This window comes from Helianthus annuus, chromosome 5, assembly GCF_002127325.2.
Source record: "Helianthus annuus cultivar XRQ/B chromosome 5, HanXRQr2.0-SUNRISE, whole genome shotgun sequence".
Lineage (NCBI taxonomy): Eukaryota > Viridiplantae > Streptophyta > Magnoliopsida > Asterales > Asteraceae > Helianthus > Helianthus annuus.
The window spans coordinates 116,604,187-116,628,765 of NC_035437.2; the positions used below are offsets into that span (position 1 = coordinate 116,604,187).

Consider the following 24,579-nt stretch of genomic DNA (forward strand, 5'->3'; position numbering starts at 1 on the left):
CCTCTTCGGTGCCAAAACCCTTTCAAGTCTTCATTCTGAATAAATTTCGGGACGAAATTTCCTAAAGGAGTGGAGACTGTAACGCCCCGTATTTACGTGTTCCATTGTTTAAAAAAAAATAAATAAAATACAATTAAAAATAAATAATGATGATAATAATAATAATAATAATAATAATAAATTACGACATACTACGACGTTCGGGTCGATAAAGGGGCTTTAGAATTTTATTGGACCGCTCAAAACACGCTAAGGGGCCCTGGGCCCAACCCACTTAATATAACCCTAGAATAAAAACTAGTTATAATGTTTAACTCTTTTTATAAAACCCTAAGCTATACACTTGCACATACAAGAGAACTGTGTTCCCTTTTCTTTCAGTTGCGCAGACAAAAAAAAAAAAAAAACAAAACGGAGCATGGTCTCCTTCTTCTTCAGCTGACCTTCTCCAATCCACAAATCACCAGTCCATGCTCATTCTTTTTCAATATGGTGAAGCCCTAAATCACCTCCACAACACACTCACCTACACCTCGATTCCTTTTCCCTCTCCTTCTCCGACGCGACACCACCACACCCCTTCGTTTTCTCCGGCGGTCCATCGGTGGTGGCGAAGTGGATGGCGTCAGTTGTGGCTCGAGATAGGTAGAAGCGGAGAGAGAGAAACAGACAGCGGAGAACGACGACGGCAGTGGCACCGCCGTCTGCGGCGGCGGTCCGGTCGTGGTTCAGGTTCGGGTTCCGGCCGACGGGAATGAACTCCGGTGGACATCAGTCCGGTTTCCCTTTAAATTTAATCTCGGTTCGTTGTTCGGTTCTAGTCTCACAACACAGACGGTTCGGGTCAGAATCTGTTTCGAGTTTTGTTTGGTAAGTTTTGATTCGGTTTCATTTCAGTTTTGTTTCGGTTTTAGTTTGCATTTATTTCTGGGTTGATTCCAAATCCCGACTTCGTTTCAGTTTTCGTTCGATTCCGGTCACCGATGACAGCCGGAGCCGCATCTTCGGGAATGGTGTCGGCGGGGATAGTGTTGGCAGTGGTGTCGTTTCAGTCTCAACTCGGGTTAACTCGGTTCGGTTTTGAGGCGTGATTTGGCGTTCAGGTCAAAACCGGTCAAACAGTCAACGTGGGCTTCGGGATCTCTCCCGTTTCTGTTTCGGGTCAAACTTGGTCAACCTTCGGTCAAGTCGGGTCAACTAGTCAAACACGAGGTTGGGTAAGATCTTAACGACGCGATATATTTTTATTTATTTATTTATCGACATTTAGATAAACTTACCATTTTAATCGTAGAACATGGAATTATCCGAACTTGTAAACTTATTGTGTTTATAAAACTTGTATAAACTTATACTTTTTCGTTGATTGTTGAATTTTGACAATGTTATCGACAACTAGTATTGTCGGGATCGCCCAAAAACAGAGGAAACTCTGCCCGTTTTTCGTAAAAATTCCGTAACGAAACGTGTAAATATTATGAAGCGAAATCTATCAAAATCAATTAATTTTTATAAAATAGATATGAATATAGACTTATTTGACTTCATGTCCAATACTCTTGATGGGCTCGATTTATATATATATATATATATATATATTTACAATAAACTATATAATATATATATATATATATATATATGTCTTATCAACCGGTTATACTTTTATTCCAATCCCAAGCTTCCGTCATAATTTCCGCTTACACCTGCACCATCGTTTGCCCATATAGGGTGACATCGGTGTTCCATCATCCTAACCTCACACTCGTCGACACTTGGATAATCGGAAGACTTAGCAATTCTGTGAGTATACTCGAACCCATTTTTACTTTTAACACTTTGGGTGCAACATGTATTCTATATTAAACGCACATGACACTTGAAACTTATTTGAAACTTACTCTATCCATTTAAACATGAAACTTGAAAAAAATGGAAACTTATCATCAAGATAGGGGTGATTCCCAAACCTTGATGATTAGCTCCACTCACTTTCTAACTTCACCAACGAGCTAGAGGTGATTCTCTTACCTCGGAGGTAGTTACCAAATTTTCTTCGTTCTCAATGAAATTTTATGATTGAACGTTCCTTTTCAAAAATTTTGGAATTTATTTCACGTGCATGCTAATACGTTATACTGGATTCGTGTTACTTGGGTGAAACTTTATGTGGTAAACTTGTCATTAACTTCGTAAGAAGCCACACCTTAACATACTCGATGGGTTGACCTGTGTATTCACATGCCAGGGATACGTTAATCTTGTTAACTAAGTATGGCATGTGGATTGTTCTAAATTTTTATGAAAATACGTTAATCTTAGATTTCGAGGACGAAATCTCCTAAAGTAGGGGAGACTGTAACATCCGCCAATTTTAGAGCTATAGGAGTAATGCACCTCCCCGTTAGTCTTTGGGGTATTGTTAGGATGAGACATATAACCTCCCGTTAAACTTTGGGAAAGGCACTTAACGCATTGGAAACTTGGGCTATCACTTGGACTGCGTGAACTAGCATGGCTGAAACTATTTTATTATGTTCATGTTGGATATGAGTTTTTATTCTATTATGCTATGTAAACAAACTTGTATACTCGCTCTTTGCTTTTGCATTGAAACTCTATTTTAATACATGTTGCAGGTTGATTATTGAAGTATGGATGATTGATGAAACAAGTTTAGGGTGGCTAGATACACACCTAAATTTATCTATCTTTTGTTGTTATGTTATTTGTTGAAACAATGTTGTTATTTCCTTTTGAATATTGTATAACATTTAGTTTTGAAATGAAATTTGAATTTAATTAAATATTGTCACATAGTGTTATGACGTCTCTAGCAATCTTTACACACTTCGTCTCATCCCGATGTTTCCGCCATCGGTTGGGGTGTGACAGTCTAAAATGATGGTTTTTCTTATTACTGTATACAAGAGTCTACCCTAATTGTTATTATACTAGGTTTTTCCCGCCGCGCGTTGCGCGGGGAATTCCGTCATGAACCGAAAGCCAAACACAAAGACCCCAATTAAATACCCCAAAAAAGATATACCAAAGAAGATAACTTAGAGACGGCATTTGTAAATGCGAATGAAACATACCAAAGCCTCATTCAATCTCTTTTTCTTTTCAGTGTGACAATGCTCATGCTAAAAATCAGGGCCAGCCACAACTACAAAACAGCCCAAACATGCATTAGTGAAGAAATGGAACAAAATTACAAAGTTACAGACAACTTATGAGCCTAAAACACTACAAGAAACAGATTAAAGGACAACCAAATTAATCTTAAAAAAAGTGGACTTGCTGAGTGTGGAATAGGCTTGGCGGCTTGGGTTGGGTAGATCCATGATCCTGACGTTATCTGAACAATCCCTAGCAACTTAAAAGACAAAACGAAAAAGAATAAAACACAGCTTTACAACATCTAAATACACCAGCAGAATATAGTAGATAAACAAATCAAAATCCCAACATAACATTTAAGTACTTACATCTACCTCACTGCAATAAACTAAACTCCAGTCTCCAGCCATATTTTTTCGCTTCGTGGTAAAAATTTTACAAAGTTTTATATGTATTGAGTCTGGCCCCCTATTTTTTAATTTCGGGCCCCTATTTAAAAATTCAAGCTCCGCCACTGACTCCAGCATCTCTTCTTTTTAGCAAGGTTATGCCTACATCTGAACTACTTGTATTCTTTCAGCTTGTTAACAACATCTCTTACACAATATCTAAACAACAACATCATCATCATCATTATCATCATCTTAAACCAAGCTCTAAGCACCTATGTTCTCATGTAAGTTCCCTGGGTCAATTAAAGAAACATGTTACATACATTTCGAACCATTTGGGGATTAAAAATTAAGTATATATATCAGAACATGATACTCAATCCAAACCTGAAGGCGCTAATGTGGCTCATGAGACTAATTAACTGTGAAGAAGTTCATGAGACGCAAATTGTTAACACACTTAGCGCGACTTAAACACCTTTTTTTGTAGTAAACATATTCAAGCAAAATATAAGTTGTTTGAAGTAGAAAAATTACGGTTGTCTAGGAATACTTAATTTTATTTGGCTATTTAATGGTTGATCATATAAAGCAAAAGCATTCAACAAAAAGGGCCAGCCCACTGTAAAACCTTTTGAGTTACTGTTTTCAGAAAAAAAACAAAGCCCTAAAGTCTCGTCTCTCTTTCCTTCACCACTGCCGCCACCAACAAACACTCTCATTAAACCACTATCTCTGAAGACTGAAGCCACCGACCACCGTGCACATCTTTGAAAATCCAGCCTCCTCTACGCCACTCACGCCACCATCGTAGGTCACCGCACATATCTTTGTTCCCCGTCGTCTTTCTTACATTGTCACCGGATTTTGTACTAATCTTCACCTATAAATGTGTCATGTGCATAACCTCCATCTCCACAGCTGTCACCGCTAAGTCTGAGCGACACAACAGTAGAAAAACTCTCATTCTAGGGTTTCACAATCAAAGAAAAAAGGGAGATGAGTATATAGTTTAGAAAGTGTTTACCTATATCACAATCGGCAAGGTAGAGAACGACACGATGATTGTTGATCGGGGGAAGCAAATATCCGACCAATGACCAGTGAGAAACACCGGTAACGCCGGTTGCATCGGCAGCTGCGATGGATCTTGGGTGTTGACGTTTTTCTTGTTGATTGCTCTAGTTCCATTTAATTTAGACAACAACAAAACCCAATTTATATTATGAAAGGCACAGGCACACTTGGACCGACGAACACCATCAGTGATGGTGGCTCTCCACCTCCAGTTCAGAGTCGCCGCTGTACTTTCCGGTGACATCGATGCCGTGTTCCGCACACACAACCTCCCAAAACTTTGCTCCGATCTGGTTTCTGCATCGGGCTCCTTCAACATGAAGAAGGCCATCGACTTGTATCTGCTGAATGGTTTCCGCATAGGGTTTCAGAGAGAGAGAAGGGATCGGCTTTTATAGAAAGATGAAAAGAGTTAACACCGTTGGATCAAAAAGGAACGCCCAGGATTGTTTACTGTAGTTAAGGACGATGTGAATTGTATATATAATATATATATATATATATGTAGAAAAAGTATATCGTACATTACGGCTTAACGTACTTCACGTACGACAACGTGCATGATTTGTTCTATAACATGCGTTGATTAATGTTTTCAATATGTGTGATTATTGTGTTTCAACATGCGTGATTTTGGACTTTTGAGTCATAACGGGCGTGATTTTAAAATGAACGTGCGTAATTACCTGTCGTACGTGATGTACGTTAAGCCGTAATGTACGTTAACCTTCCTCTATATTATATATATAGAGAGAGAGAGCGGTTAACATACAAAAGCCCTTATCATACTTCACGTACGCGACAATCCTGGTCGTGGATTAAAAGCGTGATTAATTGTATGCGTGATTATTTAACACATGCGTGATTATTTTCAGCAGCTTATTCCATGCGTGATAATCTGAACACATGAGTTCCATGCGTGATAATTCAGTTCCATGCGTGATAATGTGTTCCATGCGTGATAATCACATATATCTGACGGACAGGCTTGTCGCGTACGTGAAGTATGATAAGGGTTTTTGTACATTATACTTTCTCTCTCTCTATATATATATATATATATATATATATATATATATATATATATATATATATATATATAGAGTAGGGTTCCTACGGAAAGTGTGTTTTTCCTAGAAAGTCTAGGAAGCGATCTTGTCCATCCGATTGGTGTTTTTAAGGGTTGAGATTAAATTAATGGCAATCTTGTAATAATTAACTATATTTAATAGATTGTTTTAAATGAGTAGGGGTAATTTCGTCCTTATGTGTGTTTTAAACCAATCAAAAATAACCGCCAGAGATCACATCTCCTTAATTCACGCCAATTTCCCTCTCTCTCTTTCTCTCTCTAAACCCAAATTCGGAAACCCCAAAATCATACCAAAAATACCTAAAATCATGGATGAAGATAAGAGATTTTCCTTGTTCCATATACGTATGATCAAGCTTTCATTGTACTGCGTGTTTTACAAAGCGATTACGGGTGATTCTTGTTTGTAATTGACGATATTTTGCTGGTTGCAGGGAAGAGATTCAAAAAGCAGGAAACTTTGGAAAGGATAGATAGCAGCGGAAAAGTTACCGGAAGTCGATCGAAAGTTGGGGCGAAATCTACTGATGTAAAACACATTTGTATGAATCTGCTTGCTGTTAAAACACAGTTGTATGAATCTGAATTGCTGTTAAAACACAGCTGTATGAATCTGAATGATAAAACACATTTGTATGAATCTGCTTGCTGTTAAAACACAGCTGTATGAATCTGAATGATAAAACACATTTGTATGAATCTGTTTGCTGTTAAAACACGGTTGTATGAATCTGAATGCTAAAACACATTTGTATGAATCTGTTTGCTGTTAAAACACAGCTGTATGAATCTGAATGCTAAAACACAACTGTATGAATCTGCTTGCTGTTAAAACACAACTGTATGAATCTGAATGCTAAAACACAACTGTATGCATCTGCTTGCTGTTAAAACACAATTGTTTGAATCTGAATGCTAAAACACAACTGTATGAATCTGCTTGCTGTTAAAACACAGCTGTATGAATCTAAACGCTAAAACACAACTGTATGAATCTTCTTGCTGTTAAAACACAACTGTATGAATCTGAATAATAAAACACATCTGTATGAATCTGCTTGCTGTTAAAACACATCACCAAGAACAAACTGTTAAAACACAGTATCAAGAACATGTTGATAGATTCCAGCAAGAAAACGAAGGAATTATTGATATTACGTGAGATCAGAAATCTAAAATAAAAAATTCCGAAATTTATGGATAGTTGGTTATTGAAGATAATTTCCTAAAATAAAAATAGATTGTGAAAGTACATAAATGCCCTTTTAGATAAAATCCTTCAATGCCACATGTCGCGTTCTTATTGCTTCCTAGACTTTCTAGGAAAAACACACTTTCCACCCAACTCCTACTCTATATATATATATATATATATATATATATATATATAGTAATTAAAAGAAAAAACAAATTAAAATCCACAACCAGGTTATTGGAGCATGAGTAATCAAATGAAATAAAGTGGGGGTGTGCATTGGTCGGTTTTGACCAAAAACTATAACCATAACCGTGATGTCGGTTATTGGATAACCATAATTATAACTGATCGGTTATGGTGGTTATGCTATTCGGTTTTGATAGTTATAGCGGATCGGTTATGGGTGGTTAACCGTGGATTAAGCTTAGCTATAATTAGCTTTTTTTAGCATGGAATAAATTGTTATTGCATATTTGTATATATTAGTATATTACATAGTATTAAAGATACATATAATCTATAATATTAATACCAATTATTATCGAATATTCAAATAAAGTGATATGATACATTCCATAAATTCAAATAAACATTCAACCAAAACCATAAAATGATATTAAAAACCCATAAGTACTAAAAATCTTCAGTCAAAAACATCAGATATTAAAAATATGGTGAAAAGTCCTAAATCCCACAAAGATTTATTACATGTTGGTTCGGTTCGGTTATGGTGGGTATGGAAAAAATGATAACCATAACTGACCCGCTACTTTCGGTTTTCAAAAAAAAAATCATTAACCGACTCACTGATTTTTTATTTGGTTCGGTTTTTTTGGTTCGGTTTTGTCGGTTAATCCGGCTATCCTAGCAACCATCTACAACTCATCCACCACTGATTTTTTTGCACACCCCTAAAATAAAGCACTATAATAAGAACCCATGCCTAGAGTTAACATCATATAACCCAATTGAGATATTGTAGAATAGGCTAAGCATATCTTAATATCTTTTTGAGCAAGAGCTAAAGTAGCTCTGGAAAAAAAACTGTTATTATCCCTAAAAAAGAGAAAATTTATTATGTAGGGTATGATTAAGAAAAGGGGCATAACCCAAAACCATGCTCAACTTCATCCACTTGTCTAAACTTGATTGGTGCACCATTTTTCATTAATTACTATTTCGTCCATGAATTTAATTACTTAAATAACTTTTTATAATTTAACTTATAAGAAAAACTAAATACACAATATTTCTTAATATAGTTTTCTGGACATCACGATATAAGTTTTATTAAAAAACATATTTTGTTAAAAAACACATTTCTAATAGGGTAAATTACACTTTTCGTCCTTTATGTTTGTATCAGATTGCAAATGATAGCCTTTAACTTCAATAATTACAGTCACAATCCTTTATTTGCAAAAACCCGTTACACTCTACGTCCTTTAGCACTAACCAGGTTAAAATTTTTGGTTAAGTATAACATGTGTCACACACCGATCACGTAAAACAACAAAACGTGACGGAAACGTTGGGGAGTGTTGTAACAGAATTATTGTTTCGCAACCATGGATACTAAAAGTTTCCTTTTATTGATAATATTTAAACATTTACATTGTCTTAACAAACAAACTACATATCGTCTATCACTTGTTATTATGTCACTAAGGCCTTGTCCAGATCCTACGTGACGCATGCATCCTAGAATCAATCAAGCAACATCACCTGAAACATATGTAAAAACAAAGTCAGCAAAGAAATGCTGGCGAGTACATAGGTTTTATAAGAGTATCGGAATTATGGCTTCGTTTACATGTTGCACTACTTTAATAGACTACAAGAGTCAAAATACAAACCTTGTTTTGAAAAGTGTATTGCAACATAAGTAACCAACTCAAATCAAGATGGTTATAGTTTATAAAATCTCGTAGCCATGATTCTTAACTCCAAAAATATTTGCTTTAGTAAACCAATTTGTAATTAGTAAACCAATTTGCAAAACTTCTTGTAAAACTCGTTAAAAACTCGTATGGTTTATATCTTTTAGAAAACATCGTTTGTGTGACATTGTTTCAAAATCGTTTGCCCAAGTGAACTAAATAACGCCACGGTATGTAATATGATGAAAACACTTATATATAAGAAGTACCAGCGGCATATCTACCATGTTTTCATCACATTACACCCGTCCCGTTATCTAAACACTATCCAAAAACCAATCGTTTACCCAACTTGTTTAACTTGTTCAAATTGTTTTCAAATCGTTCCCAAATCGTTAACTCGTTTAAATCGTTTAAAATCATCCTCGTTTTAATTGTGAAAACTTATATATGGTCGTCTCGCTAATAACATTCAAACCTTTGTGACGCGACTATCTCGCGTCTCGCTTCTCGCGTTAACAAACCACCAAAGGGTGAATTAACTAACATCAGATTCAGTCGTTACCCACAACCCTCACACATAACCATGGGTGTAGTAAAATAACGGGATTTGTCAGATCCTATGGTACCATAACCTAATACTGGTCGGTTCGGTCAAAATTAATGAATGTCATTTGTTATGTAACTACAACCATCAACTTTGTTCACTTTATTGAAATCGTTATTAGTTTTGTATAAACCATCTTAATTGTTTTGAAAAACCATCGTTTAAACTTTGAAACCATTTCGTACATATGAATCACCCCAAACCAATTGAAAACAGTAAAATAGGGGAACTATGTACTCACATGAAGTGCAAAGTATCCTCGATCAATAGAACTTCAACAGACTGAAGTAAACCAGAGAAATCAAGTAGCACCTAGTAATCGAACCACTAGTCAAACAATAGACGCCTAAATCGGACGATCGGACAGAATGAGGTCTTGTAAACCAAATGAGTGTTGAAACTCATGTGATATGGTTTAACAAAGCCTACATCCTAAATTGAAACCTAACCTAAGTGCTTTCGACCCATTGTGACCCATTAAAGTAGCTTACACTACTTTAACGCGTCACGCGCGAAATGCGCGTTTGAGACGTCTAACTAGTCCTATGACAAGTATTATATGCCTATACATGTTTAATTATGTTACATAATTAGTTATGTGACAAAAATTTATGTTGCATATGCTTATTTACCAATTATGTAAGAAAAGGGCATTTTGGTCATTTACCAAAGGCATATAAACTACCTATCATGCGACTAATTAATCCTAAGTGACCATAAGGTATAATCTCAGAAGGTTATTCCCTATGCAACTATGGTCACTAAACATGTTTGGTCGGATCCTAATGATCGACCAAACGGGTCGTGTTCGAAAGTCTAAGCGGGTGTTTAGTCCGCTTGACTTACGACTCTACACAAGCACTAATCTAAAAAGTGACGAGCTAAACATGCTAGAACATGTTTAGTTAAGTTAGAAAACAGTTTTTTTATATCAAAACAAACGGTTTTGATATCCTAGAGTAGTTTGGTTACAAAATACGCGAGAATACGCATTTTGGCCGAAACTACGACTCGTCACTGAGCCTAGATAACGTGGTAATCAGTAGGTATAGTCACTAGGGACTATAACCATCGTGATTACGCTCACGTTATGAAGTTCAAACGAACTTCGCGTTGACCATAAACTGGTCAATGCAGAAAGTCAAACGCAGTTTGACTTTAACGATAAAAACGAAAGAAAAGAACGAAAGAATACTTACAAAAGGTCCAAGAATGGAGTCTTGATCCCAAATATTCTCAGGTATGGAGTGCTTAGAGCTCCAACTTAGAGAACTTTCAGAATCAAGGTGTGAGTTGCAAGTGAAGAAATGGAGGGGTATTTATAGTTTTTGCACAATCGTTAGGATCGTTTATCGAAAACCGAGCTTCAATCTCAGCCCTACACTTGCACCCACTGATTTGGTAAACAAGGGGCACCCAAAACCAGCCCATAGAAATAAGGAAACCATGTACAAAACAATGGGAAGGTGGGTTTTTAAAGAAAACAGATTCTGCTGAACTGGGGGTGGCTTACGGACCTTAAGCACTCCCATACGGTCCGTAAGGACCTTGTGTGCTGGCAGAAACTTTCAGCAATTGGCAGAACAGGCCCCTGCACCTCCAAACTTGGTTTTTGATGCGTTTTGGCACGTTTAAGCCCCGTTAACCCCATTTTAAGGCTCTAAAATGAAGTTAAAGTATAGGGAACTTGAAATGTACTAAAAAATGTCTCGGATGTCGGCTCGTTTGGTCGTACGATTGCGTTGTTCGGTAAATTACGACGGAAGTCGTAATGAACGCAAAAACGATCCAAATCAAGCGACGAATGGATTTTTATCAAGCCAATCACTAAAACATAATATTTTAATGATTACATGAATTTTCGGATGTCCGGATATATTCAGAACGTAAAATATGCGCGAAAGTGCAAACCTATGCACTTTTTGACGCTTTTAGTCCCTATTGATCAATAAAGTTTATTGATCAAAAAATTAACTGGGTTTGCCCTAAAGGACATAACGTGCAAGATTTTGAAACGTTAAGGACAAAACTTATCAATTTTAAAGGTAAATGACAACGCCTGAAATTTGGGACAAACATAAAGGACAAAACTTGTAATTTACTCTTTAATTAATTAGTCAACTAATAACTAATTATACTACATATAATCTACAAACCTACACATATCAAAATTTTCCTAAATATACCCTACACATTATAGAATTTTATCCTACACAGTCGAAATTTATCCTACACACCTTGAAATATATCCTACACAACTGGTAATTTATCCTACACATACAGTAATTTATTCTACACTATAAATTAAGTTGTTTTTTAATTGAAAAAAGTTTATATATTTTAAAAAGGAGTTACATATTTAATTTAGTTAGTTATTAAATGGGAAGAATACAAATTAATGAACTATGTAAGTTTACCAATAAACCATTATATTAAAATTAAATGCAAATATTAAATTAAGTAAAATGAAACATTCTTATTTGTTGAAACTTCTTCTTTTTTCTTTTTACAAAAAAATTCTTTTAGTTTGAACCAGACCTGGCAAACGGGTCGGGTCGGGTCATGGGTCAAAACGGATTTGGGTCAAAACGGGTCAATTACAGAAAGGGTTGTTTTGGTTCGGGTCGAAACGGGTCGCGGTCAGAACGGGTTTCGGGTCGGGTTGGTTAAAAATTGCTTAAACTCATGCAAAAGAAAAGGCAACATATCTGGAATTTGTTTACAAAAAAGAAACATAAATCAGAAGAAATGCTCTTATGGTATAAATGCTCTTATGGTATATATCACAGTTATTGATTTATCATATGTTTACACAACCAATGTAATTAACTTTAAATCTTGTGGTTACGACCAGAATTTCATCCCGTGCGAAAACCCGTCTCGTACGGAAATTTGTTTACCGACCCGAAACTTGTCTCGTGCGGAAACTTGTGTCGGCCTAAAACCCGTTGCAATCCGAAACCCGTCCCGTACAGAAACTCGTGTCGGCCTAAAACCTGTTGCGATCTGAAACCCGTCCCGTGCGGAAACTCGTGCTGGCCTAAAACCCGTTGTGATCCGAAACCCGTCCCGTGCGGAAACCCGTGTCGGCCCGAACCCGATCCAAACCAACCCGTTCCGATCCAAAACCCGCCCCGTGTCAAAATTCAAAACCCGTCTCGGTCCGAAACTCAATTCGAACTAAAACCGTTCCGATCCAAAACCTGTTTCGTGTCTAACCCGTCTTGTGCGGATACTTGTGTCGGCCCGAAACTCATTCTGATCCGAAACCTGTCCCGTTTCTTTAAGGTGTTAAGTGCTAACCCACATCGACCCATTTCTTTAAAGTTGTCGAGCCGCTCCCGAAAATAACAAGATGGAATTTAAATTGACCTGTTGTGACCCGTTTAGTTAAAATATTTTACCCAAACTAACCCATATAATTTTAAAAGCAACCCAAACCAACCCATTTGAAAGCCTCTGGGTCAAGATTGCCACCTCTAATTTGAACCCTCCACTATAAAAATAATGGTAAAGAACTAATACATCAAATTTCCTTACGGTTACTATATTAATCTAATCTTTTAAATAAAATGATTAAGAATGTTGTATTCATCGTCCACAAATTGGCCAGCTTTAGACCCGACTAACCTGTATTCAACTTGGTTGATCCGTGTTCACTAGTATAGTATCCTTTTTAAGTCAGATTGTTATATTTCAGTTATAATATATATTTCACTTCCAAGTTCCAACTTTATCTTATGAACATTCGAAGAAAGAAAGATGATACATAAGCTTGAAAAGATAGAGGTACCTTGAACCATGATAACTCTCGTTGCATTTCCAAAGCAGCCCCAGACACGTTTTGAATTTGATTTTGCTTAGGCTTTTTTGCAACCATATGCAACATGTTATTGCCTTTTTTGTTTGTAACAGGAGTTATTAAATCTTTCATTGCACCAATCTCATATATCAACTTGTAGATGTTTATTTGACGATGTTTGACCGCTAAGTGAAATATAGTCTTTCCTTTGTCATCTCGTTTCCAAATTTGATCAGGATTTGAGCGAATAAGCTCAATTATAAAACGCATGTTGCCCATTTTAGTAGCAAGAAAAAGTACCCGGGAAGGGTGGCTCCACTCTGTTGTATATCCCTTTGCAATCTCTACACCTGGCCCCTCGAGTATCCAATCAATGTTGAACTTAGACATTTTGGTAATTACTTTTTCCCAAAGTACTCTTAATAATTGCAGGGCTTCACTCTCTTTCTCCCGGGGCCCTATCTTCACGTGAACCCCTAAAAAAACTGCAAAGAAACAAACAAACAGACGACCAAGAAGACCATCATACCACATCCTCTGAGTACAATTAACAAATGAAACTGGCTATTAGTTGTTGATAACCAGAACACAATATATCATGTTTTGAAATCTGTGCACTATAATCCTTACAGAAGAAACTAACCACTTTCTTCTTATTATTTGGTTTAATGAAAGTTTATCATGGTGATAAAATATAGTTTTTAATTGATCATTTATATAAACATAAGTGGTCACTAAAGCTGATAGATATAGGTAGGATGTAGGAATGAAGGCAAACACATACATGAAGCAAAGAAAATAAGTAAGGGTGCACGGGGAGTCCATTCGGTGACCCCATTCACCTAAGGGGAACACCGCCGCCATCACTTAGGTGAGTGGTTTAGGGGAGTGAAATGGGTGGGGATTCACCGAAGAGAGGGGGAGGAGAGAGGATGAGTGGACCAATGAGAAGTTTTCTTTTTTTTTTTTTTTTTTTTTAATAAAAAACCAAGTCACCTAAGAGGGGAGTGCCGCCATCAATTTAGGGTGTTAGGGGAGTTTAAGAGGGGAGTTGACGTGGCACACGAGGATTGGTTTGGTGTAAGAGAGGGGACTCACCTCTTAGGTGAGCACCCCTTACACCCTAAGGAGCACATACATGACTTGATGATTCTTAAAACCACATTTGGTTTTGTTCCTTCAAATGCATCTGTCTTCTGAGCCAAAGTTATGAGAATATCGCTAAGTAACCAGTGATTATTAGTTAATTCGGGGCAATCGCTAACTATTTTTATAGCAACATCTACAGAAGAGTCAGATTATGAGAGAAATAGTATAGGTTGATGCATAAATTGTATAGACGAGAAATTTTGTGAAAAAGAGCAAGAAGAAATACCAACACGCAAGAACTACTTACCAAAGATATCAGCTTCAACACATTTTAATAGGACCCAACCGCGATTATCATCTGACCAACAATTGCCTTCCATTTCATTAGAGATACCATACAAATACCTCACCATGAGAGGTTTTTCAAACAGTGCTGCCATATAAAGTGGCATTGTTCCATTAATACCTGGGATCTCTGGCAGTCTTGGATTCTTTTTCACCATTATCATTGCTGTTTTTACATTTCCTGCTGCTGCTGCTAAACTGAGGGCAGTCTTGTAATTTTTGTTTTGTAGCTCCAAATCCTCACTTTTCATCAACTGTACTAGTTTTGTCACAAATTCTACCACAGCATTGGTGCTTTCTGCTGAAGCTGCAATGTGAAGTAGGGTATCATAATTTTCAGTGATAGCAAAACGTATCAGATATGGTTCTCTATCAAGAATTGGTTTAGCGGCCTTCCAATCTCCTCTGATTGCTGCTTCATAAAGAGGAACACCAATCTTGATGTACTTTTCTCTCCGTCCTTCAGTTTGAACATTTTTATCAAACATTGTTTTGGAAATAATGTGTGCATTAAGATTGTAAGTAAATATGTATTAAGTTTATATAGGCTAAAGGGTGTGAGGGTCATCGTTAGGAAATGATTCGTCACGTAGGAACATGAATGGAAGCCCTTTCCTAATCCACCATTGTTTGCATGGATTAAACACCATGGCAACCATGGCCCTCCTTTCATTTTTCAACTAATCATTTTCTTTTTCTTTAGACAAAGATAAATTAAAATAAATAAGGAAATAATGGTTTAGGTCATGACCACACCCTATACGTGACATGACATAAGGTAAATAAATAAAGTAAATATGTCAGAGATTATTCTGTACATATCGTTTAGGTGGTTAGTTAGACTATCCATATCAAAGATGTTTGTAGGTGATTCTTGGCCTATGTGGAGGGCATTTGTGAGAGGAATGGATTAGTGGGTGTTGTAGAGGATGACATGGAGGGTGTTCATTCTTAAGGATTCTTGGGGAAGAATTGTGAAGAATGGGGGAATGGTGGGTCCTTTCTTTTTTTATTTAGTTTAAATTTAATAAAATAATTATAATAAGGTTGTTTGTGGGAAGGATATATATGTTATCGTTGTGGGTAAAAAGTGTGTTTGTGGGAAGAATAAGTGAAAAGCTGATGTGGCATGCTGATTAGGCTGTTTGTAGAAAGGATAGCCTTTCACTAATGCGAATAGTCTTATGACACACCGTTTTATATGGAAGTTATCCATATACAAACAGGTAAACGGCCTAAAGGCACCTGCCACTTCATCATGTATATCTAGGGTTGGTTATCTTTTATACTATATAATAAAAGAAACCATTTGAGGACAAATGTCACTCTATGAGATGGTCTCAATTTTATTTTCCCGTTTAAATAAATATTATTATGAAAAGTCGATTATTAATAATATTAAATTTAAAATTTAAAATTTATAGAAGAGATTTAGGATTTTTTTTTTAAACTGGATCCACGATATAATCTTATTGATTGTATCAATATAAATATCATATTCATGTTCAATAATCTTATTGATTGTATCAGGGCCGGCTTAACCATTTTGGTGGCCTAAGGCGAAGTAAAATCTTGTGACCTTTTTCCCAAAAAAACGTATGTAATTGAAGTTAAACTTGAAGGGCCCAAGTGTAATTATTTTAAAGATTGTGTTAAAATTTAAAAACAAGAAAAAAAATGCTGAACCAGGGATTCAAACCCGGGTCTCACCAACATCCATACATACGCAAAACCACTACACTACAAACCATTAATCTGTTGATAACCCACACCCTAAATCTTTTATAAATAGACTGTGGTTTCATCAAATTGTGGAGGCCCTATAGTTTTGGTGGCCCAAGGCCCAAGCCTCATTTGGCTTACCCTTGGGCCGGCCCTGGATTGTATGAATACAAATATCATATTCATGTTCAATTAAAAATTAAGTTTACCTATAATATCATAATATTTTATTAAGAGTAAATTAAGATTTTGGCCCATGTGGTTATATCACTTTTACTCTTTTAGCCCAAAAAAGAATTTTTTAACATCTGAGTTCCCAACGTCTTTTTCTAACCTTTTTGGCCCTAACGTCTTTTTTAAACCCTTTTGGCCCTAACATTTAATGGATGGGGTTAGTGTTAGGGGCCAAAAGGGTTAGAAAATAATGGAAGTCATGACAGTGGAATAATCGATAAAACCTAGCCTCCCATCCAAGATGAACCGGCGCCACCCATATTCGCCTTCACCTAGATGCCGCAGAAAATAATTGGGAGAGTGGAAGTCAAACCTGGGTCACAAGGAACACCAAGTCTTTCCCCAGTCACTCCACCACTACCTCCTTTGAACCTACTTCACCCCATAAAATATACAAATAAAATGATTGTTTGTTTGTTTGGAGTTCTGAAATTCCTGTAATTATTTATAATTTTAAAATAAACACCGACGAATAAAACTAGAGTTAGACGTTCTTAATTAACTGGCGTTTCATATCATGATTAGTAACATATATGGCATTTATGAAATAGACCTATAAATGTTAGTCATTGTAAGGACATTGAATGAATGAACAAAGAAAATTGATTTGGTTTGAAAATTTTATTTAACAATTTAACATAATAATAAATAAAAAAATAAAGTAAAATGTTATAATAAGTGTATAGTACATTAAAGTTTATTTTTTAGAAAACACATCTTGACGACTAAATGTGTTAAAAGATTACATTATACGTGTAATACATATGTTTATTCAACTCGTGCAATACACGACTTTTTAAAAGATGTAACTATTTTATTACTTAGTATGTAGAATCATATTTATTCAACCCGTGTATTACATGGGGTTCTAACCTAGTTATCAAATAAAACAATTGTATCTTTTGCAATTTCTCTCCCAATTCCCACTTAAACAAAATCTGCGTATTATTATTTTCCCTTCTGTTTTGGTTATGCCGCCAAAACTATAACAGGTTTGCCTCGATTTAGTTTTTAACTAATCTCGCAAAACAAGCCCATCCATTCCATTTTGGGTTGTTACATGTATTTTAAATTTTAAGATGGGTTAAGATGGGCCAAACAAAATTAGTCGCTAGATTAAGATAAGTTATGAAGTGGTGGATAAAAAAAGAGTAGATTAGAATGGGTATAAGATAAAACCCAAGCGGGTCAGGATGGGTATGAGATAAAACCCAAACGGGTCAGGATAGGTATAAGATAAAATCACTAAACTAATTACTACTAGTAGATATCTATATATTCACAACTGCGACTCCACCAATCGTCGCCGTAGTACTCTCTCGTCGTTCTTCGTTTAAAAATAAAAAAATTAAAAATAAAAAAATTATAAAAAATCAAAAAAAAATTGTAAAAATTAAAAATAAAGAAAAATCGAAGCTGCAAAGTAGTTATATAGTAATACAGATTTTTATTCTACAAAAGTAAAACCCATTGCATCAATTTCATTTAAGGAAATAACTAGTTTCATTCATATATATCAAACTGTATAAGAGATCTTACGGAACAAACAAAATTAATCAGGGGCTTCTAGTTGACAAATTACCAGTAAGTAGATCTGAACAAGGTAGGTTTGGTGGTGGTAGATATGAACGATGTAGGTTCGGTTTCGGTGGTTCTGGGAATGGCGGTGGCACCGGTGGTGAAACAATCTGAACGATAGTATCGTTTTGCTGGTTGAGTGGAATTGCAGGAGGACCAGAGCTTGTACTTGCGGTGTTCATCTTTTCAGCTGTAAGGAATAGTTTCAACCGGAATGATCGTATTACAACAACAACCAGATGCAATTTATTATCGATAGTAATTTCAAGCATGAAGCAATAATTTTGTTCCTTATGAATGGATTTTTCAAGGGTTTCGACATGAATCCATTCATGTGAAGCCAGATCAAGTCAACCTCAATACAAATTATTTATTAGTGAGGAAATAGCCAAAATAGCCAAGACTTTGTCAAAGTTTCAAAAATAGCCAATTCAAACGGCTCTTTGAGACTTTTCCTTAAACTTGAAACGTCTCAACCAGCAACCAATCCATGAAAGTCACGTGTCCACAAAAGAAAATAATTCCAAATAATTGCAACCAGGTAAACAAGGATTGGAAATTGAAATTCTTTGCACCTACTTTATCATCCAAACCAGTTTTTTTTTTTTTAAACAGTGGACAAATATCATAAACTCTTCAAATACCACCACACATACAATCTGTACAATCCCAGTCATTCAAAAACAAAATTCACATACCTAAAATATGGAACCAGAAATCAGGGAAGAAGCAAGCACCACGCCATTGCCACAACAACCATGTAGTCGTAGCCACCGCGTCCCGCTACCACTACACAATTTTTTTTGTAACCAAATCTTTTATTTCATCTATCTCAATACCTTAAAATCTTCATCTTCCATAACCGCCATCACTGCCAACCACCACGATTTCTCTCTGATTTCTCCGTAACTGCCATGGCCATCATCCAAACCAGTTACCATTCATTTATCTATCTACAACTATTGTTCCTCTTTCTTCTTCACCGAGCAACACCACCCTCCACCCACCACAACCACCACCGTAAACCAACACGGTCCACAGTCACGTACCAACCAACCACCACCATCACCTACCAACATGTGACAACCCTCACAATTACAGGTATCCGTACACTTAATTAATATTAAATTTGTGCTTAATGACTATGCTTGATTACAACTGACAATTTAAACTGTTTTATGATTCCTGTATCATACATACATATGCATCATATTTCATACTGTCACTCCATTTATTACACACAAACTTTAGTGACAAACTTGATGCACAAAGCACAGTTAGCACAGTGAGCGGATAACCCAGAAAACATGCTGACAATGCCAGCACATAGACAGACAATGTTTTTGAGGCCAATATGAGCCAGAGACAGGATACTACACTAGTAGGGAGTGTAGGGAAGTGAGGACAATAAAACTGCGTCACTAGGTGATAGTTAAAGTGCCGGGAAGTGCCTAAAACACACTTTAAATGCAAAATTCTGCATTTTCAGCAAAAATTCAGCATTTAATATGCTAGTAATGTGCCAAAAATATGACAGAATGGTCCTGTATGCTTTCCTAAGTGCCCGGAATTAATTGTGACACAAAAAGTTATATAAAAGACACTTTACGAAATAATTAAGCACTTTAACGAAACGATACCCAACCAAACAACCGGACATTACCCGGAACACAAAAATATTGTTAAACACATTGTTTCACTTTTACTAAGCTAGTTATGGTTCCCGAACACCCTAACACACTATATATTACATAACACACTTATAACACTAACTAAATACTTAAAACCTAACTAGTTAACCTAACTATCCATTGCATCCCAACTAGACCCCCCCCACCTTACGGTTTCAAGGGTGGTATCCCACCCTTGATTTTCTTGTAATTGTCGAGTACTTAGGGAACATTTAATCTAATGGGTAAAAGAGATGTGGCAGATTATTTATATAACCACAAGATCAAGCTCATTCATCATTCACAAACACACCAACACTTTCATCACTCTCTCTCCCTCTCTTCTTGGTCTCGGCCGAGAGCACCACCACCATCATCATCTTCATGTCCAAATCATTCAATCTCTAGTGATCCTAAGGTGCAAGAAGCAAGATTGAGAAGCTAGGAAGCATTGGAGCTTGAAGGACCACTTCCTAGAGCTTTTATCCAACTTGATCTTCATCATCTTCATCTTTGATTCATCCCTAGCCTTGTGCTAGTGGTAAGGGTCTTGATCTATCTATATTACATCTATTTTATGTGGATAAAAGAAGATACTAGTTGTTAATCTCAAAGAACACCAAGAACCATGAACTTGAAACTTTAACATAAGCTTAAAACCATAAGAAATCATGATGTTCATGTGATGATATGCTTGTTGATTATTGATTGTTTGTAGAAATGATGTTGATCATCATGTAGTCTTGCTAGATTATGATTAAAAACATAATCTAGCAAGATGTAAGAAAGGAATTTGTTGTAGGATGATGAATCCTCCACACATAAATCATAAATCATGAACTTGAATGAATGAATGGTTTTCTTGAAAAATAAAGATCAAAGTAGGTTGATAATTATGTAGATCAAAGATCCATGAGTGGTTTTTCAAAAGAGCCAAGTTAAAAATATAAGTTTCATAAAATCTTGGATCTTACATAAACTAATCTCATTTTTGGTGGATAAACAAGTGTAGAAACACTTGTGTAGCAAGAAAATTTCATAAAGAAATATTTTTCAAAAATATGTTTGGAAGTTGTAAACGCTTAAATTCTTTAAAAATAAAGTTTTTAAAGAACTAATCACATTTCAAAGGGTAACAAGACTTACTAAGAATACTAGTAAGTTACTACATATTTTTACAAACATTCAAGTTCATGAAGTAGTAGTTATTACTTGATTCTTAACAAAATTGCTAAGTAAAGATTGTATATTGTTGATTGATGATTGTTGAATAAAATTTTGAAAAGAAAATGATATGCTTATAAGCATGGACACCTCTATTTACAAAGGAAACTCTGGCGAAATTTTCTAAAAATCCGACACTTAGAAAATATTTTTCTAACAAGTGTTTACAAATATATTTTTAACTTTGTTTTCAAAATAAACTTCGCCATAGTTTTTGTTACAAAAATGCAAAGTATCGGAGGTTGATTTTTGGTAAATAAAAATTGATAAATATATATTTAGAGTATATATTTTATTCTAAGACGTTTGTGTGATTATTTGTTTATTTTGTTAACTAGTTATATTATTTTAGGGTAAAATAATATTAGTTAACAAATACCATGGAAATTACAACTCCAAAATAATACCAAAAATATCAAGGAATAAAATATTTAAGTTACATGTATAATAATGTGAAACTGAGCTAGAAAACGTAACTTATGAATTATTCCAGAAAATACTCTTACAAATATATTTTTGGTGAAATATTATTTTGGAAACTAAAGAAGTAAAAATATATTATTTTTGGGAAAATACATATATTTTGGGGAATACGTTATTTTGGATAAATAAGTTAAATATATTTTTTCCTAAATAGGACTTAAAGTATATTTTTCGAAACTACAAATGTACATGTATAAATACCCCCATCCTTGGGAAGGAAATACACGTATAAAATACTTGAGAAGTATGGATACAAAATAGTTGCCTAACTATTTTTCATAAACCCTAAAAACAAAATTTAAGTTAAAATTATTATTATTTTAACAAGAAGTTACAACTTGGAATAATATCAAAGTAACGTAACTCAAACCCGTAAATACAAAGGCAAGGCACGACCCATTCGTCTAATAAACAATAGTACGTTGTAGGTTGTCGTGTAGCGGACCAGGTTTGAGTTAACGATACGATCCAGGAGACGCACTACTGTGAGTTCATGTCCCCATTTTCTTTTAACTGTTTTCAAGTTTATAACTTCGGGGGTGAAATACATGTTACAATTATTGAGGACATTTTTATACATGGTATGGTTAGCTTAAGGAGGGCATACTACTTAGATCATGTGAGTGATTGGCCCGACACTTAAGGCCATTAATCCTCGTAGTAGGACCGAGGGACATGAGTGATAGATCTATTTGGGTGTAGCGAGCCCACACCCATGAGGCCGGGGCGGCCCATAGTGGTGACTGTGTCTTACAGCCGGAAGCCCGGTGCAACTCCGCTAGGTTTGAATTTTCCCGTATCACTTCACACATACCAGTGGCTTTGCAACCCATTGGTGATCTCTTTTTCCTTATTGCTACATACCAGGGACTTTCATACATACATTGTTTACAAAGGTTTATACATACTCACTTACACATGAACTCGCTCAACTTTTGTTGATTTTTCAAACTACATGTATTTCAGGAAACTAAAGGGATCTGGCAAGTGTCTGCACATGTCAAGCTGCGATGAATAAAGATGTCATCCAGGGTAGTTGGTTTAGGAGGTGTAACCCTTACCTGGACGAGTTACATGTCTTTAAACCACGTTTATTTAAGTCTTTTGTTGTGTCTCATGAACACGTTTTAAAACAAGTATGGTTTGTAATTTATCTTAAGTGTCGACATTTTCAAACAACGATGTTGTGGTACTATTAAACTTAATGAATGGATGAACATCTTGTGTTTTATTCTCATATAGCATTGTTATGATTGTTGCTATGGTATTAAGAAGTCACACCAAAATAATCCACGCTTCCGCAAAAGCCAGGGTGTGACAGCTTGGTATCAGTGCCTCGATCATAGCGAACTAGGATTCTATCTCGAGTCTAGGCTATGATCACTAGGGCTCTCACGAAAACATTTTTTTACATCGCATACACTAAACGTCCAGATCCAGGGTACAAACCTTTTTACAAACAAAAGGCACAAATACACTTTTCAAAATTCATGGTTCAGTCTTAGAGACTGAGGGAGTTCAGCCTTAGAGGCTGGGGAAGTTCAGTCTTAGAGACTGAGGGGTTCAATCTTAGAGATTGGGGAGATTTAGTCTTAGAGACTGGGAGGTTGGTCTTAGAGACCAGGGATTTAGTCTTAGAGACTGGAAAAGTTGGTCTTAGAGACTAGGGAGCTGGTCCTAGAGACCAGGGAGTTTAGTCTAAGAGACTGGGTGGGATAGTCTGGGGAAGACTAGGACGATCACTTGCATACATTAATGAGACTTACATGCTTATATGATTATGTGTTGATATATGTGCAATTGTCGTGATTATTTTGTTACCGACGTCATGTCTTCTTCGAGCAGAGTTTCTGGCACACTAGACCCTATAGCAGTAGATCTAGATGACGATTTTGGGGACGATGTTCAGCTCGCTGATGGCATTCTTGATGGGGATCTACCCCTCATGCAGATCCATGCACCTGTCCCGCTCGCTGCATTTCCCATGGCGGATTTGCCTCTCGATTATGTGTCGGATGACAACATACCTCCTGCTGATATCCCCGTTGTTGTCCCTGTCGTTGAGCTTCCTGAGATGGAGGTTCTTTCTGATTCGTCCGATTCAGACTCTTTCGAGTAAGTAGCATCTTCTACTCTCCACGCAGTGGGGTTACAACGGTACCCCACCGACTCAGATTCCGATATGGCCATGTCAGCCGCACCCGATCATGATTTTGACCTTGCTGATGACCTCGACCATGATTTCGACCTTGCTGGTGACCCCGGTCACGAGTTTGATCTTGCTGATGACGTCGAGCATGAGATAGACCATGTTCCTAATGAGCAGCCATTCGTGGCTCCTGTTGCTCCTGTTGTTCCTGTTGCTCCTGTTGTTCCTGTTGCTCCTGTTGTTTCTGTTGCTCCTGTTGCTCCTGTTGCTCCTATCGATCAGCCCCCTGTTGTACCCGCTAACCTAAATCCAGCCCCAGCTGACCCTGTCCCATTGCCAGATCATAATCCCATCTTTGCTGAGATACCTGATATTGCACCGATATTACCCGATCCAGTCCTTATGTTTGAGGACCATGCTCCGTTTGCCACCCACATCGATCCGATATATGCTGACACCCACAATGGGTGGGTCGACGATGACGATTATCCCCCATATGTTAGACCTGTCACTCCTTCCCGTGCACCCATCTCTGCACCGATTGATGTTACCCCTCATTTTCCCCATGTGTCAGATATCCATCGTACCGACCTTCCTATCACTTTCCTCCAAGACATTCATCCACCTCGTCCTGGGGAGGGTTCGTCGAGGTAGCAGCCTGCTTTTGTCCCACCTGTGTCGTCAGCTGTACCATTCATGTCTCAGTTTCCTCGTACTACATCACCTTTTGTACATATGGGCGAGCCATTTTTGTGGTCATCGCCCAATGTTATGCCCCTGTCAGACCCCTATCATCCATTTCATGTCGGATATACCACAGAGGACATACTTATATCCCTGCAGCAACAGCAGGATGCTTTGAGTTGTCGAGTTTTGGAGCTGGAGAGGACTCCACGTCCTGCCCCATGTCATTGTC

At 36.6% G+C, this 24,579-nt stretch overlaps 2 protein-coding genes and 2 long non-coding RNA genes across 9 annotated transcripts; 2 read left to right on the forward strand and 2 right to left on the reverse strand.

Annotated features, from left to right (window-relative positions):
- The first annotated feature begins 348 nt into the window (after window positions 1-348).
- Window positions 349-2,690, forward strand: LOC110941092. 2 transcript variants are annotated; one of them, XR_002593817.2, is made up of 4 exons: window positions 349-870; window positions 961-1,217; window positions 1,728-1,800; window positions 2,637-2,690. It is a non-coding gene; the product is annotated as an uncharacterized LOC110941092 (long non-coding RNA). The 2 variants fall into 2 exon arrangements; XR_004893995.1 differs by having other exon boundaries at window positions 961-1,212.
- Window positions 2,691-2,982: 292 nt separating this feature from the next.
- Window positions 2,983-4,966, reverse strand: LOC110939065. The gene is made up of 3 exons (XR_004893996.1): window positions 4,540-4,966; window positions 3,489-4,448; window positions 2,983-3,376 (listed from the first exon to the last, which is right to left on the reverse strand). It is a non-coding gene; the product is annotated as an uncharacterized LOC110939065 (long non-coding RNA).
- Window positions 4,967-8,451: 3,485 nt separating this feature from the next.
- Window positions 8,452-18,487, reverse strand: LOC110941093. Of its 5 annotated transcripts, XM_035990571.1 has the most exons (5): window positions 18,142-18,487; window positions 14,725-15,063; window positions 14,566-14,616; window positions 13,161-13,654; window positions 12,101-12,637 (listed from the first exon to the last, which is right to left on the reverse strand). In XM_035990571.1, exons 1-5 carry the CDS (start codon window positions 18,407-18,409, stop codon window positions 12,548-12,550), a joined length of 1,242 nt encoding a protein of 413 aa, XP_035846464.1. In that variant the 5' UTR covers window positions 18,410-18,487; the 3' UTR covers window positions 12,101-12,547. The 5 variants fall into 5 exon arrangements, with proteins under 5 accessions (XP_022038400.1, XP_035846464.1, XP_035846465.1 ...); XM_022182708.2 differs by lacking the exon at window positions 12,101-12,637 and adding an exon at window positions 8,452-8,605 and having other exon boundaries at window positions 14,566-15,063; XM_035990572.1 differs by having other exon boundaries at window positions 14,566-14,910.
- Window positions 18,488-23,696: 5,209 nt separating this feature from the next.
- On the forward strand, window positions 23,697-24,317 carry LOC110943505 (protein app1-like). Its single transcript, XM_022185251.1, has one exon. The coding sequence runs from the start codon at window positions 23,697-23,699 to the stop codon at window positions 24,315-24,317; it is 621 nt and encodes a 206-aa protein (XP_022040943.1).
- The last annotated feature ends 262 nt before the right edge of the window (window positions 24,318-24,579 follow it).

Excerpts from the sequence above, each read along its gene's own strand:
- LOC110941093 (XM_035990570.1), bottom strand. The coding sequence starts at position 18,409 with ATGCTTGAAATTACTATCGATAATAAATTGCATCTGGTTGTTGTTGTA. Across the intron at positions 13,655-14,565 it reads TGTTGAAGCTGATATCTTTG|TTTTTTTAGGGGTTCACGTG; the intron begins GTAAGTAGTTCT and ends GTTTCTTTGCAG. Across the intron at positions 12,638-13,160 it reads GAGAGTTATCATGGTTCAAG|GTTTCGGATCAGAATGAGTT; the intron begins GTACCTCTATCT and ends GAAACGGGACAG.
- LOC110943505 (XM_022185251.1), top strand. The coding sequence starts at position 23,697 with ATGGCCATGTCAGCCGCACCCGATCATGATTTTGACCTTGCTGATGAC.